Source organism: Aspergillus affinis (assembly GCF_023601865.1).
Source record: "Aspergillus affinis strain CMG 70 chromosome Unknown NODE_29_length_302309_cov_84_903329, whole genome shotgun sequence".
NCBI classification, from domain to species: Eukaryota; Fungi; Ascomycota; class Eurotiomycetes; order Eurotiales; family Aspergillaceae; genus Aspergillus; species Aspergillus affinis.
Genome location: NW_026515810.1, coordinates 85,480 through 100,589, shown reverse-complemented (window position 1 = coordinate 100,589; position 15,110 = coordinate 85,480). Strand labels below are relative to the sequence as shown.

At 51.8% G+C, this 15,110-nt stretch overlaps 4 protein-coding genes across 4 annotated transcripts; 2 read left to right on the top strand and 2 right to left on the bottom strand.

The window, feature by feature from the left end:
• Positions 1–262: 262 nt before the first annotated feature.
• KD926_005730 (sodium/calcium exchanger protein) lies at positions 263–3,355 on the bottom strand (the record flags this gene model as incomplete). Its single annotated transcript, XM_053098914.1, has 2 exons — positions 263–3,007; positions 3,128–3,355. The coding sequence occupies 2 exons, from the start codon at positions 3,353–3,355 to the stop codon at positions 263–265; spliced, it is 2,973 nt and encodes a 990-aa protein (XP_052957211.1).
• Positions 3,356–4,213: 858 nt separating this feature from the next.
• KD926_005729 (condensin subunit BRN1) lies at positions 4,214–6,939 on the top strand (the record flags this gene model as incomplete). Its single annotated transcript, XM_053098913.1, has 3 exons — positions 4,214–4,287; positions 4,353–4,932; positions 4,990–6,939. The coding sequence occupies 3 exons, from the start codon at positions 4,214–4,216 to the stop codon at positions 6,937–6,939; spliced, it is 2,604 nt and encodes an 867-aa protein (XP_052957210.1).
• Positions 6,940–7,783: 844 nt separating this feature from the next.
• KD926_005728 (uncharacterized protein) lies at positions 7,784–9,315 on the bottom strand (the record flags this gene model as incomplete). The annotated part of the gene is made up of 3 exons (XM_053098912.1): positions 7,784–8,320; positions 8,388–8,855; positions 8,920–9,315. The coding sequence occupies 3 exons, from the start codon at positions 9,313–9,315 to the stop codon at positions 7,784–7,786; spliced, it is 1,401 nt and encodes a 466-aa protein (XP_052957209.1).
• Positions 9,316–12,637: 3,322 nt separating this feature from the next.
• Positions 12,638–14,623, top strand: KD926_005727 (C2H2 zinc finger protein; the record flags this gene model as incomplete). Its single annotated transcript, XM_053098911.1, has 1 exon — positions 12,638–14,623. One exon carries the CDS (start codon positions 12,638–12,640, stop codon positions 14,621–14,623), a length of 1,986 nt encoding a protein of 661 aa, XP_052957208.1.
• Positions 14,624–15,110: the final 487 nt, after the last annotated feature.

Here is a 15,110-nt window from a genome sequence, read left to right as displayed (position 1 = left end):
TGCACAGAATCCATGTACTCGTCCTTTACTAATATTATACTATATATCTTAATCCTTGCAATATATATCCAGAAACTGACGTTCTATCACGAGCATTCGGATTCAGACAGGAAAGCGGAAAGAAGAGAAGATAGACAAAGATATAGATATAAAGCAATAGAGAGCAAAGCTAAAGTGAAGATGGTGCCAGCCAAGATAAGCAAAAAGATAAGATAAAAAAAGCAATAGGAAAGAAAAATAAGTATCACAATCCAGAAACAGCTCAAGTTACAAGTTCAGCAATGACGTTAGCCAAGGTGCTGACGCACCACAAGATAACCAGACCCCAGCCAATCTTTCTATCCATCCTCCACTTATTTAGAGGAATGACAATCAACAATCCCACAAGGGTAACCAACAGCGTTGCACCGCTGATTATCAGAACGTTCGAAATGGCGATCTCGTAAGACCCCCCAGTTGCAATAATCGAGTCTGGGCTTGCATTCACAGTCATATATAGACCACCCAATCCGATTCCCAGAAGGATATTTAACATTGGCCCACCGAAACAGGCACTAAGGGCCATCACCGGATACCCAAGGCGTGCAACGGTGATGTCCGCAACCAGATCGCCTAGGGAATTCCCAAAAGCGAACACGGTCAGCCCGAGGAGAGAATCGCTGATATTCAAAATGACCCCCACTGTCTTAAGGAGGCTAACAACTTCTGTGGCTATAGTTGCAATCCAGAATATGGCGACCATGAATCCGAGTAAGGCTAGGAAAGGGCGCCATGTGTTGGGAATTTGCGAGTGGCCATTGCGCCGCGTGCTCAAGAGGAGGCATGTGAGACAGACAAGAGAAAAAAGGAGGGAACACAGAAACGGTAGTAATAAATTGCGAAGTTTGAGTTCAGAGTCCATGGCTGTCCAAGATATTAAAGTCACAAAGAAAGGGCCAGTGAAAAGCTGTATCCAGACAAGCCATTGACAGCTTTCTTTGGTAGAGACGGATGATGTGTCTTGCTGTTGTTGAACGGCGGGCAGTTCAGAGTCCCACCGTCGCCGATCATATGGCGACTGTGTTTTACTGTTCTGGTGTGTTGCCTCATTGGTGGTGTCCTCCTGATCAATAGCGTGGATTAGTGGGCTATCATCTGGAAGTCTCACGAGAGGGGCTGTAGAACTCTCGTCGTCCGCTGGAGATACGACAACAGTGACTGGACCTGTCGACGTCTGAGTTTGTACAGGTTCGATTACAGGCAGAGTTATGGTCAACAGCAATACACTGGGCGCTGCCGCGATTCCCAACAGTCGCTCCCAAAATGTTTTAGCTTTCCATCCATCTAGGGTGGGGAATAGCGTGGAGACAACTGTCCGAATGGGCAATGCTGCCCACCAAGACCGCCATTTGGTTTGGATTCGACGACGAGGACGTCCATCCCCGAGACCTTCGTGAATTTGAAGTGATTCTGTGGGGCTCGAAGCAGCGGGCAAGCGTATACTCGGGGGTCGAGAAGGCGCAGAGCCTGATATATCAAAGGCAGGAAATGGACTCGTCGGAGCAGAGTTACCGGGCGATAATGAGGTTCCTCGCGGGGACAGCGGAAGGGGGGATTGCGAATGCTGTGTTTCTGTCTGATAGTTTGGAGACTGGAAAGCATTCGAAGGTGCAAGTAAAGTAGGGGGCGTACGAGGCCGGTCCCCTACCACGGGGCTTAAATTTGGTGACCGATGCCCCGACTCTGGTATCGAAAGTGTTAAATCTGGGTGAGGGTCGGCCTGATGAGCCAGTTGTGTGTTTGAACCATCGCCCGTGGGTCGACTAACTGTGACAACGGGCCGTGTCATGGAAGGATCAAGCACGCTGGTATCCAGCTTCAGCCCGGCGGCGTCGTTTGCAGACACAGCCCGAATACGTCCCGGTCCACTTGCGCCGTATGGTGAGAGATGATCTGCCGCGGACGATCTGTTATCCCTCGGATGGGATGCGACTGACATGTTGTCGTGCATGTGTGACGGGCCCTGTGTTTCATAGTCGCGGTTATCCGAATATCTTGGTAGGTGGATCGGGACGTTTTGGTGTGTGCTTCGTGATCGCTGCAAGGAAGAAAGCACCGACTGAAACTCCAAGGCGCCGACAAGACTAGGTCTGATTGGATTCAATGTGTTGCGCCTGCGTGCAGAAGGGCGGATAACATGCATGTTGTCTCGTATTTCGGCCAGGTAGCGGTTGCGGGTCTCGTCATCCTCGTCTCCGTCCTGCCAAGCAGGCACACCGGCCCTTTCCAAAGAATCAAAGTCGACAGCGCGAAGGAGACTTGTTGACTCGGATGCCACTCCCGGGTCATCCTCTTCAACTTCCTCGATCTCTAATTCCTGATTGTCTGGGATATGGAAATGTGACCGTGCCGCTAAATTCCTCTCATAGACTCGGCGTTTCCGCACGATGTACCAGTGCCAGACCACGACCAGACCCACATAGAAGCAATACAGACCAACCATGGTGGCAGCTTCCCAGACATGAAGGCGACCGTCAGCTAATAGCAACATACTAAAGCTGACAGCCACGATGAAATACCCCACGTCTCGAACAAAGCTTCTCCGTGCAACCTTGAATGGGCGAACCAGCGCCATCGACCCCGCGACCACAGATGTGATGAAACTTGCAGCCCCGAGTAGTTCACCAATAGCCAAACTTCCACTGTTGGACCTCATGGCAGCGAACGTGGAGAAGACATCGGGGCTTCCATTCCCAAACGCCAGGAAAGTGACGCCAGTCAAGCTTTCGCTCAGTCCGAGAAAGCTAGCCAATGTGCTCAAGTCAATACACAGAAAGTCGCTAGCGGCAATTCCAATGGTGCTGAAGAGCAGAGACAGCCACAAAATGATGGTAGCGAATGCAAGTGGTTTGGCATCTGCGATAGTGCAATAATAGAATTGAAGATAGGAAAAAAACCCATCTTCATGATCCGGACAGTTTAGGCGGACAAAGGAGCATTGATCTTTAGCATCACGAACAAGACGGCACTAAAAAAAACCAAGGCAAATAAAACATGTGAGCATCGTTAAAATATGATAGGGACTAGACTTGTAGAACCCCCGGGAAAGAGGGGGAAGAATGTGATCAAAAAGATAGACAGGCCATACCTCCAGTTCATTATCCCGTGCGACAACCCGATGAGTAGTGGGAGTAGCCAATTGCCAACTGCGTGTTATGAGCTGCGTAGGAGGGCTCGCTTTGAGGCAACCAAGACCCCATTTCAAGACTGCGAGACTTGTAAACGCCAAAAGAGTCCAGTAGAACGGCCGGGCAGAATATCGACGTTTCTGGCCGGGCCTAGGACGGCCCCAGCTCGGCGTCAGTACTCGGGGCATGGTTGATGATGCGACAGTGGTAGCATCATGGGTAACTGGTAATAGAGAGTCGCTAGCGGAGAAGAGGAGCCCAGGAGAGCCAGAATGGGAAAGCTGCAAGGGATAGAAACAGTTAACAGGCAGCAGTCAATGGGTTCCGGGTGCGGTGAGTGATCTATTAGGGACAGAGTGACGAGCCATGCGGGAAGGTCATCAACTCAGTAGTGAGCTCACGCTCGTCAGTCGTCGTTCTGTCTACTAGCCACTGATGTCAAGAGAGTGGAGACAGTGGCTTGTCAGGTCATTGGGGGGCCGATGAGGCTGTGCTCCTCGGCAGATAGGAATAGATCGTGAATGTGATGAATAAAGATAATCGATCAAGTTATCCATTGGAGAGAGATATCCTGGCCTGAAGGTTTCTGCATGAGTGCTTGTACTGGCCAAAGCGCGATGGTAGCCAAGTTAATTTTGAAGATGGAAGAAAGAAGAAGAGCCGAGACTGTGTACTCCGTACTCCGTAGGTGCTGCGTCACGGGAGTCACGTCACATGCTTGAGTGGTGACCCGATCGGGACAGATTGGGTCACGTGTGGTCAGCACCGGATGGGGCTAGTGGCTGCGCTGTAAGCGACTCTGCGGCGCCGTATGTTTTTGTTGATTTCCTGCTTCAAAGGGAAACAAAAACGTCGGCAAAGTGGCGCATCGCAACCGCATCGCTGAGTTCTTACGCAACTCGCCCGCCCCTCTCCAAATGAGAAGGTTTCATGACCGCCGTCCAGCTCTTTTTTGATAAATCCGTTGAATTATCTTCGTCAGACCGCTGAGAAAGGGATAAAGCGAGTGTTGAATCAGCCCTTGCTGCCAGGGGAAATCGTCCACAATGCCCCGCGTCGCAAATCCCAAGCATCGCCGCTCCGGCGGCGCTTCGACCCCCCATAAAAACTCGCCGTTGAAGTAGGTATCAGTCTAAGGCGCGCAGTGCTTTTTATGTATGATCCAGACTGATGTGATGGTATTAGAATCCCTCTTAACGATGACTTGGGTGAGAAGGCCGCCCGCATGGAGGCCCGTCAAGCGCGCCATGATCGACAAATGGATCAGATCAAGGCCGCCGTGAAAACACCCATGCCGCCCCGCAGGTATTCGAACTATGACCGCGCATCTAGCATGAGTCCTGCTACTCCCCGAGGGTCAGGCCAGCGAGGACGAGAGACCGATGCAGACGGTCGAAGGGCTGTGACCCCGATGAAGCGTGTCCCAATCCTGGCTAATTTCGAGGAGTGGATGAAAATGGCAACCGACAACAAGATTAATGCGAATAATTCATGGAATTTTGCTCTCATCGACTACTTTCATGACATGTCCCTCCTGAAAGAAGGCGATGGCGTGAATTTCCAAAAGGCCAGCTGCACCTTGGACGGCTGCGTGAAAATTTATACGAGCAGAGTTGATAGCGTTGCTACAGAGACCGGAAAGCTTCTCAGTGGCCTGGCCGATAGTCGCGATAAGAAGGCCCGCGAGGCCGGTGCGGATGGGGAGGAGGTTGACGACGAGGACGAGGAGGGCGAGGAAGGAACGACGAGAAAGAGCCGGCGAAAGGTATAGTGCTGTATCAAAGCCAGATGTGTATCTGATCCACTGACTGAAGTTATAAAGCAACGTTCCCACGAGGCCACATTAGCACCCTCATTTGCTGCCCTTCAACTCAAGAAGTTCGAACTTGAATTCTCGGTCGATCCACTATTCAAAAAAGCATCCGCAGATTTTGATGAAGGTGGCGCCAAAGGATTGCTTTTGAATCATCTGGCAATCGACGGTCAAGGGCGCATAGTATTCGATAGCAGCGATGATGCTACCGAGGAAAGCTCGAAAGAGACGGAAAGTGCACGCCAGAATTCAGAAGACCCCGAACGACCGGACTCTCCTTCCCCTTCGAGACAATCCCCTGGCGAAGTGTTCGAGGACAGTATGGACATCGACATCGCCCCGCTAGCCAGCCATTTCTTCCCCGACCTCGAGCGACTTGAGGAACAAGATATTTGTCACTCGCTGAAGAATTTTGACCTCGGAGATCCGAGTGGATCCTTGGACATCCCCTTCCTCAAGGCACCCGAAGACTGGCGAAATGAGAAGGAGCAAGGTCGCAACGCCAACGACGCGTCTGGAATCATGCTCGACGATGATAATGCTGTAGGGTTCGACGACGATGATGATGCGACTTTGGCTGGCTTTGACCTCACTGGGGATGCAGGCTTCGGAGACGGTGGAGAAGTATGGGCCCGTGAAGCTGCACTTGAGCCAATGCTCAAGGTTCATCGGGTAGATCGAGACGGTGATGAGAACCATGATGGTGAAGAAATCGATAACGACGATGCATATGCCATATCTCTTTCTCATCAGCCGGATACTCGAGATCACGAAAATATTCTCAGTTATTTTGACAATGCCTTGCAAAAGAACTGGGCAGGGCCGGAGCACTGGAAAATCCGAAAAATCAAGGAGCATGCGGCCGCTAACACCGCGAATGTGACGCCAAAACAACGCAAAGAGAAGGAACCCTTTGAGATCGACTTTGGTGCGCCTTTAGATCCGTCTGTGGCTGAACTGATTTACACTCCAGCTAGCTCTAACTCCACTATCTCCCTGCCCAAAACGCAGTGGAAAACCAAAGGTCGCAACCTCCTTCCTGACGACAAACATTTCAACTCACGCCAATTACTTCGTCTTTTCCTAAAGCCTAAAGCTAGAATGGGCTCCAAGAAATTGTTGGGGTCTCGACAGTTCAGCAATCGACGCCCGGACCAAACCTCCGGCAATGGAGACATGGACGAGGCATTCTGGGCGAATCATAAAACTGAAGCCGACGCAGAGGCAGGTGAAGAAGGCGCTCCCGGAGCGTATGATGCCAACTTCTTTGCAGATGATGATGGTCTTGCGTTCCCGAATGGTATCGATTTGGGTGACGATGACGACGACAACCTACCGTTTGCGGACGCCAGAGAGATGTTATCTCCACCAGCTGATGGGGCTGCAGGGCCGTCAGCTGGGGAGGCAGGCGGCGCTTCAGGTTTGGCAGCACTCCTCAACATGGTCGGATCAACCCCTGGCTCGGCCCTTCAAAATGGCGCCGGCGGGTTTGGGTCGCAACTTGTAACACAAGGTGGTCGAAGAGCACGACCTGATTATGTGGCCTACGCACGGGTTGCAAAGAAGGTCGACGTGCGGCGTCTCAAATTGGAGATGTGGAAGGGAATGGGTGACCGATTAATCGCTGCCACACACTTTGATACTCCCCGAGGAAGCACTCCGGAGGCCTCTCAACCCGACCCAACGCCAACACCCACACCCCAGGACAAGGCTGTTGACGAAGAGAACAATCGATTGCGCTTTACCCATGTCATGAACTCCCTGAAACAGGTCTATGCCCCAGATACGTTGCGGGACATCAGTACCTCATATGGGTTCATTTGCCTGCTTCATCTGGCTAATGAACAAGGGCTTGTCTTGCATAATGATGATCGTCCTGGTGGTGACGGCGAAGCTAAATTGGAAGAAATATTTGTCGTGAGAGACGCCAACGCTGTCATTGAAGAAGGAGCTATATAACATTGTATATGGACGGAGACATCTGCTCCCTTGCTTTGATGGTCATGTTATGCTCTATGAGGTATGCTGTATGGGTTGGAGTTTACGCAGGCTCTAAATATGTGCCGCGGGCGGAGTTTGCAGGGTCGTTCGTTTCTCTGTCGTGATGGATGGCGTTTGGTCAGGCCCTTGGAATGGCTCCTTTGATTTATTCATCTATTTTATCTTGTTTTTTCTCTTCAGTTTTGAGCTGGGTACACAATCCTGTTCTCGATTGGCTCGATTTCTCATGTACCTGTTTTATCTTTCGGGTCTTACGCTTCATCTCCGAAGGCCGTACATATAACTACATGCATTTTCTGTTCTTTTGATTTGGGCTCAAGTTCATAGTGACAAAGACTTGCTGTCTGCCAAAATTTTTGAATTACATACCTTTCGACATACATGGCAGGTACTCTAATTGTCGGCTTGGTTTGTCGCCTCAAAAGCCTCCAAATGAGACGACGGCCGGGCAAACAGCCAGGAGATGGAAGAAGTAGCGGTAGAAGGAGTGTTCATAATTGAAGAGATGGTATAAGTAACATAATGTAAATCAAGGACACGATATCAGTACGTAAAAATGAAAACTGCAAAACGAAAGCCAAAATCTCGTTCACGCCAAATTGTCGACTAGATGATTTGGACGGTTGGACCTGTGCATAAGGCTCTTTCTGGGTTGCATAACGAGCCGGAAACCCACCACTTCTGAGCTGACGCTAACTATTATATTCGAAAAGATATGTATATTTGGATGCTTAGATATCAGATTATTTGCGATTGACGACTCAATTCCGAGCAAGCTCACGGGTTGATCATGAGCCCCTCATTAGTGGTGCGTTCCTTGGGGAAAGCCGGGGCTCATTGGGCTTGCATAGGCGCCTGGGATTGGGACGGCTTCGTAGGTCCGCTCGCCGGGAGCAGCAATCATATGCTGAGTCGAACTCTGGATAGACGTAGCCACGGGAGGAGGTGTAGGGAACTCCTCCTGTGCAGATTTGGGGGTTGCGTGCTGCACGCGAATAGGAGGCGGCTGCAGCTGAAATGTAGGTTGCGGCATAGTTGGCGATCGAGGAGTAGCAAACTGAGTCGAGCACGATTCTCCATTTTCCGCTGCAGAATAGGGGTCCTGAGGGATAGACGTGGTTACAAGGGGGCTTTTGGCGGCATGGGGGAACCCAGGAGTGTTTGGTGCCGACTGGAAACGAAGTTGAGCCAGGTATAAGTCGGATCGAGCTTTGTCGCGGCGGTCCATAGACTTTGCGAGCCGTCTTTTGGTCCAGAACCGATAGAACACCACGGCGTAGATCAGGATAATCATAACTTCGAGAACTATCTCGATGATAGCGCACACTAGTCCCCAGTCCTGTCTTCAAGGTTAGTAAAGCGGCGAATCACGGTTGGGAAACTGCAGCATTAGCTGCCTAACGCACCTGAAGACGGCAAAGAAGGGCGTAATCAATATCGCTCCGGAACAGTTCCTCGCGAGTATTCTTCTTGCAGGACCAACCCCACAAGTCCTGGCCGCCGCCGGAGGCTTTGTCGTTCTGGTAGAGGGCAGCTGCAACGACCCACATGATTAAACTGAATGTGAAGAAACAGACCGAAAAGACCGAGTAGTACACGGCGACTTTCTCTGCACGCTTATGGCCGCCCTTCCAATATCCCCAGAACACGATCAGACAAGCGAACAGCGACACACAAGCAACCGACAAGAGTAGGTACTGTGTCCACGGATTCGTACCGTTGGCCCATGCAGGGAAGCCACTGCGAGATGGCAACGTTTTTGTTGCGTGGAAGATGGTCAGAGTTGTTCCCAGGATTGTGAGAACGATAAGACTGCATGAAAAATTCACAAAGCGAAGGAAGATCTTCGCAATTCGTACCCGAAGTTTAATGCGCTGTACGTGTGAAATCATATGCGTCAGAATTTACCCAGGTCATGATCGTAGCATACATACTCACCAGATCTCTAGCGTTCTCCTTATCCGCCGATTTCTCTTGCTTCTCGACGTAGAACTCTTCTCGGAATGTTGGACTGAGTGGATTGAGCGTGCGTCCGGGCGTACCTGGGACCTTCAAGGCACTCTTCAGGGGTGAGGCAGGCGGGACCTGGTGCGATGCATGTTGCGCAGGGTCGCTTGCCGTGACATATCCAAACCCTACATCAGACACATCTGGATGAGCCTGAGGTTGGTTGGAAGGATCTGCAAACGGGGAATTGCGCGCGTCAGCAGGGCCGGTTGGGGAATGGACCGCCGTTGCCTCCGCAAAACGAGCCGTCCGCGGACTCCTGAGAGACGAAGACGCAGTGTCCGACGAATTTCGGTCCTCGACGGTTGGTTGCAGTGCCGGCGCCATTTGTCTATGATTGGGGCCTCGAACGATATCTAGAGGGGTAACCGGTTCGTAGTTGCGAGTATAGCTCTTTTGGCTGTCACCGGATATCGACATCGGATAGGCGTATCCAAAATCACGGTTCTAGAGCGGGCTTGTGTTGTGCAAGGTGTATTAGGAAGCAAGAGAGCCAGCTCTCGACGATCCTATTCTACCACCGGATTACACGCGATGGTCTCTTTGGAAGTAATAGGTGGCTGTTGGTCAGATGCACGGCGTGCTCTTGTCTCAATCGAGCTCCATGCGTTCCCTTTACGACCGCTGTCAGCTAAACCGAACAGGTTTGGGTGTGTGTACTGCAGACGAAGGCGGAAAAAGGGTCGCTCACCAACAATCCAACTCTGTTCTTCGTTGACTATCTCGTGGAAACGCCCTGCGAATCCTGTGCTGCTTGAGCCAAGGTGCAAACCGACAAGGTAGAAAGACTCGAGGTACGGAGGGACGAGAGTCGGCGGGAAGAAGAAAGAAAAGAACAGAGAAACTACGATCGGACCAGGCCATTTTTGAACGGAGTGAGCACCCTGAATATCTATGAGGTCCGTTCAGCGGGGAAGGCATGCAACGGCCGTGTGAAGGGCCAAGGTAAGCGCCGGGAAACCTGCAGAGCAACGATGGCAAGGCGTTTGATTGGGGGAAGGCAGGTGTAGGTGAAATCTACGGATGCGCCATCCAGGTGGTGATAGGAAGAGACAGGGTCAAAAGGCACGATGACTGGATGCGAAGGTGCGTCACTAGCGCAATCATCCTGGCTTATCACAGCGGGGGAGAGGGAGTGTATCAGCATCAACATCACCATCTAGCTTCATCCAATGCAGGTCTGATCACCACCGGAGCGAATAAGCAGGTGATTTGGCTCCCTCTTCCCGGCGCCAATGGTGATCGTCTCGCAGGACAGCCAACCAGAAGGGCTACGGAGCCGCTGGGCTTGAGAGCGCGAGAAAATAAGGAGGGGAGAGGTGGACAGGCTGGACGATGGATATTTGGACCCAATTCAATTGATGACACCTTAAAAAGGTGGATTATCTATGCCAGGTCAGAGTCTTAGATCCAGGCCAGTGAACAAGTATAATGAAAGCAATGGTCCCTGACCAAGGGGATGGTGACAGGGAACTCTGCGAGGTACTGAGTACTGAGTAAGTACGGACCGTGAGGACTGGAGGGGTGAGATATGAGGAGAGAGCAGAGAGTGGATCACTCAAGTGGGTTGCTTAAGCGCCTGCAAAAGTGATCACTGCTCAGCGCTCACCGATCACACCAATCACGAGGATGACTAACCAACGGGTTCACCAGCTGCAAAATGCCTCATCCTTTGCCCTTTCCGGAAGGGCGGCGGCAATCTACGGAGTAGGTACGGTGTAAATACTCAGTCGGGAACATGGCAAGGGAACACTGGCAAAGAGACAAAGACCGTCTCGTCTTCTCTCCCTTTCCCTCTCTCTCATCATCTGTCTTTCTTCAATTTCTTAAACCAATCCAATGTCATGGGTTGTTTGGGAGATGTCGAGTCATGGCAATTAATTACCTTATTCTTCTTTGTCCGATTGAATTCTCCCTACTATGTGTTCAATATACCCCGTACGAGCCCAGGACTCAAGATTGATTGAACTCTGTCCTGACCATAATTGATATACCTCGGGGGTGGTGTGTACATGAACAGTGTACAGCCACCCATCCCCACCCGAATCTAGAATCCCTGCGGGCTACCAGCTGGTTCAGCCACCAATTATCCTTCCGGTTCACGATGGCAACGGGCAAGCACCGCCTCAGTCTGCCTGTACGGACCTACTCCGTCTGAGACTCTGAGTGCGGTGTCCTCCTGCCAAAGAACCTCCCGCTGAGTGCTGCGCCTCCCGTAGACTTAAAAAAAGCATCCGTCTAACCGGTCTGGGTTAGCGTTGCCGCTTTAGGGGAGGCGTCCTTACGCCCTCAGTACCACAATACAGTCGGTCCGACGATTGCTCCGAGGAGCCAACCCGCCCCACGGCCGGGCAGAGCCTCTTAGAAGCTGGTCACGGCGTCACGGCCGGTAATTGTCCAGCGCGCTCCGGCCACCTCGTGTCAAGATTCATCCCGTCCTCTCTGGCTTTCTCCAACTCCAACAGTTCCAACTTCTCTCTTTCTTTCCCTTCTCTGCAGGACTTCTACTCCGTACTTACTCAGTCAGTACTTGCTTGCTTTACAGGCTACTACTGTCAGGGTCTGTCAGTGTCTGACTGTCCCCTCCTTCTACTCTGTAGTCTTTCCACATTGGCATATTCCAAGTTCCAGTTCCCACCCCCTCCCTCCTGCTTCTGTGTGGTCCATCTCCGCCTCCGCCGTCCCCTCTCACTACCTACCTTACACTCGTTACTAACTTGGCCACTGCATCATCATCTCCTGGATCCATCCGTTCTGCCCTGTATCGCTCCATCCATGCCTGTTTGCCATTTTCTTACATCTGGATTTCGTTACTGTACTTCCTTCCCTCCTTTCCTTTTCCGGTCTTTTATCTTATTTTTATTTTGGGTCTCTTGATTTGGCTACTCCTATCCCCCCTGCGTGTCTTAACTGTCTTTCTTGTTCTTGTTCTGCCTTGGACCCCCGTCCCCCCCACACCTAGTTATATTTTTATTTGTATTTTTTTTCCTTTCGGTCAGCCTCGTGAATGAGGCTTGGTCGCATCTGTACCCATCTCTCCTTCCGATCTCTTCCCTCCCGAAAATCCCAAGATTCCTCCCCCCTTACCTTGCCGGCTGTTTCACCTTACCTCGACGATTGTCCGCGCACTACTATTTGTCAGACGGGTTGGTGTTGCATAGCCTCTTTTCACCCACCCCTTTTGCAGCGAATTTTTGGTCTCGGGTTCTCCTGCAGCCTAACTGAGAGCACCTTTGATTCTGCCGCACTTCCGCCACGGATTCCCCAGATGGGTTGACCTCCAATTCAACCCGATCGATCTTTGGCTGACAGTAGTGTCAAACGTTTTCTGGTTTTGCTTTATTCATCCTGCAAACGCTACTGCTATTTTTGTATTCCTGCAAAGCCTCGGCTCTGTATACCAGTGGGACCCGATCGTCTGACAAGGCGTCGCGAAAGCTGAACCTCTTCCGTCAGCTTGCGCCACACTCCAGGTGAGCGCCATCCATCCGACTCTGCTCCCCATCGCTCTGTTTCCTTCCTCTCATCTTCTTTGATCCTTTCTGTCAAAAGCCCAAGTCGCTCATCTACTCTGTTTTCTGCATATCCTCCGGTGTCCTTGGATGGCTTTCGTTCTGTAACTGTTGCTGCTGAACCGCAAATCACTGACATGGGCTCCGCCGAAGTAGCTTCCTCGTTCTTTCGTCAACCACATCTGGCTGGCGTGAAACATCCATTATCCATGGCTGCATTGATGCAATCGAACAACGAACCTGTCGCCATCTCCAACCCTTTACCAGGGACGTCCACAGCGGCCATTCCCAGTCCCCCCGATTCTATTGCTTTTCTGAAGCAAACCAAACCGGATTCGAACCTGACCTCCATCGCAAGTGCTGGGCTGAACGTCTCTCGATCTAGAGACTCGTTACCGCCGATGATAGCAGTTCCGTCAGCGGCCAGCCCAATGGATCGGATATTAGAGCATGAAAAGGAAACGGAGCGAAATAGCTCGCAAGTGGCAAGGGAGGCTTTAGGCGCCAGCGAAAAACAGCAAGGCACGTCGGGAAACGATCCCATGCCAATAACCTCCGACCAAATGCAGGTCGATTCGCACACATCCCCGAATAACGGTCCTGACGCATTCGGTGCCCCCGAGAATAACGCGTCACTCATGAACACGACCACCGTCGCCAGCCCGGGTCCAATAGACGATTCTGTTTCCCATGATGGGGAACGTTCAGGCCATCGCGATGAAGTGGATATTTCACAAGATACAAGTAATAAGGCCTTCTCCTACCCCATGCCCACAGCAGCCCTTGGTGATCCCCGCCGCGGTCTCAGTTTGCCTGGCTCGGGGTTCCACAAAGGTGGCCAGCGCTCGCCGTCAACAAAAAAGCATCGTTGCCCTTACTGTGCAACCGAATTTACAAGGCACCACAACCTAAAAAGCCACCTTCTTACCCATAGTCAGGAGAAACCGTATGTCTGCCAGACATGTCAGTCACGATTTCGCAGACTTCATGATCTGAAGCGACACACGAAACTCCATACTGGCGAGCGGCCGCATCTTTGTCCGAAATGTGGGCGTCGATTTGCTCGGGGTGACGCTCTGGCTCGTCATAACAAGGGCCAAGGGGGCTGCGCCGGGCGCCGGGCGAGCATGGGCAGCTACGCTCCTGAAGACGAGTTTGGCGATGCAGCCGGTCACGGTGGTGCTGAGGATACGATGGACGGTCTCGTATATGCAGAGCCAGAGCGCATGGATGAGGAAGATGAACGGCGGGTTAGCATGCCCAGCATCAAGAAGCATGACGTGCCCACAGAGTCAATAGCTCGCTCCAGCACTGCGACGAGCTATCAGTCCCGACAGCCGAGCACATATCCCCCAATCGCCGCAGGCCGACCCTCTCCGGGCGGCTTATTCCCCCCTCCCACGAGTCACGGTGGCTCCAGCGCATCAACATCTCCCATCTCCCAATCTGGAAATATGACGTTTCCCCCGCCAAGCCAGTCTTCTGGGACGTCGGTGTTTCAGTCGACAAACATCACTGAAAGCCCGAAGCCACTTTCGCCCAACGCCTTGCCTTCTCACCAAATGGGTCCGGGTCCTGATGGAGTCCAGCTCCACCGCCCTCATTCTCCTGGCCTAGCTTCATCATTCCCGCAGCAACCGTACACAAGGGCAGGGCCATCTCAGACTCCCACCAACCATGCTTCCGGACTAGGCCTTCCCCCGCCGCAGCCCGGGGCACCTCAATTGCCCCCTCCGCCCGGCATGAGTTCGGAATCCCGCTTTCCGCTTCATACCCAAGGATCCGTCCCGCCACCAAGTGCCAAACATCACTCATCGCACAGCCATTCTAGTAACCACAGTGGGCCGCTGGCATCGAAACCAGGCCAAGAATTGGTAACCAGCAACGGCAGTCACCATCCGGGGGCTCACGACTCGAGCTATAATGAGCAGGGCCGAGAGCGAGAGGATTCGCTTTGGGCATACATCCGTTCTGTCCACGAGGAATTGGCCGGTCTCAAAACCGAAGTGGCCGCCTTGAGGGCGCAGATTGCATCCTCGAACGTCAACACGTTAACCGCATCCGGTACCAGCGTTGCCCAACCCCAGTACGAAGCGGGCACCGTCGGAGTCGGACAACGATGAATGACGGCGCCTTTCATAATATCCTTATCCTCTATAATCTGGTGTCGACTAGTGACTTCCTACCATGATTCATTCCTCTGTGTTTCTACTATTTTTTTTTCTCATCTAAGCCTCATGCCGTTAATGATTGCAACCTCCTATTCACCCCTCGCCGCGACTCCCGGGGTCTTTCTTCTCTTTCGATTATTGTTGTTTGGGCGTCAGCTTTTTTATCTCATGTTTATGTCTTTATAAACTCTGCCGTTTCCCGGTCTTTTCTTTTCCCTCTCTTCCCTGGCCGGCCTCATCGGTTGTCTCTACCCTCTTATACATACGTGAATATAGCGATGCAATATCGTCACCTGGTACGGACCACGGAATCACTATCTCTCTTCGAAAATAGGCTCTTCTATCATGATTAGTCCTTTGTCTTAACATTGCCGCAGTGGGTATTTGTACGGATTCAGCATCATTGTCCTTTTGTCTTGCCGATTCTTTGTTTTGAATT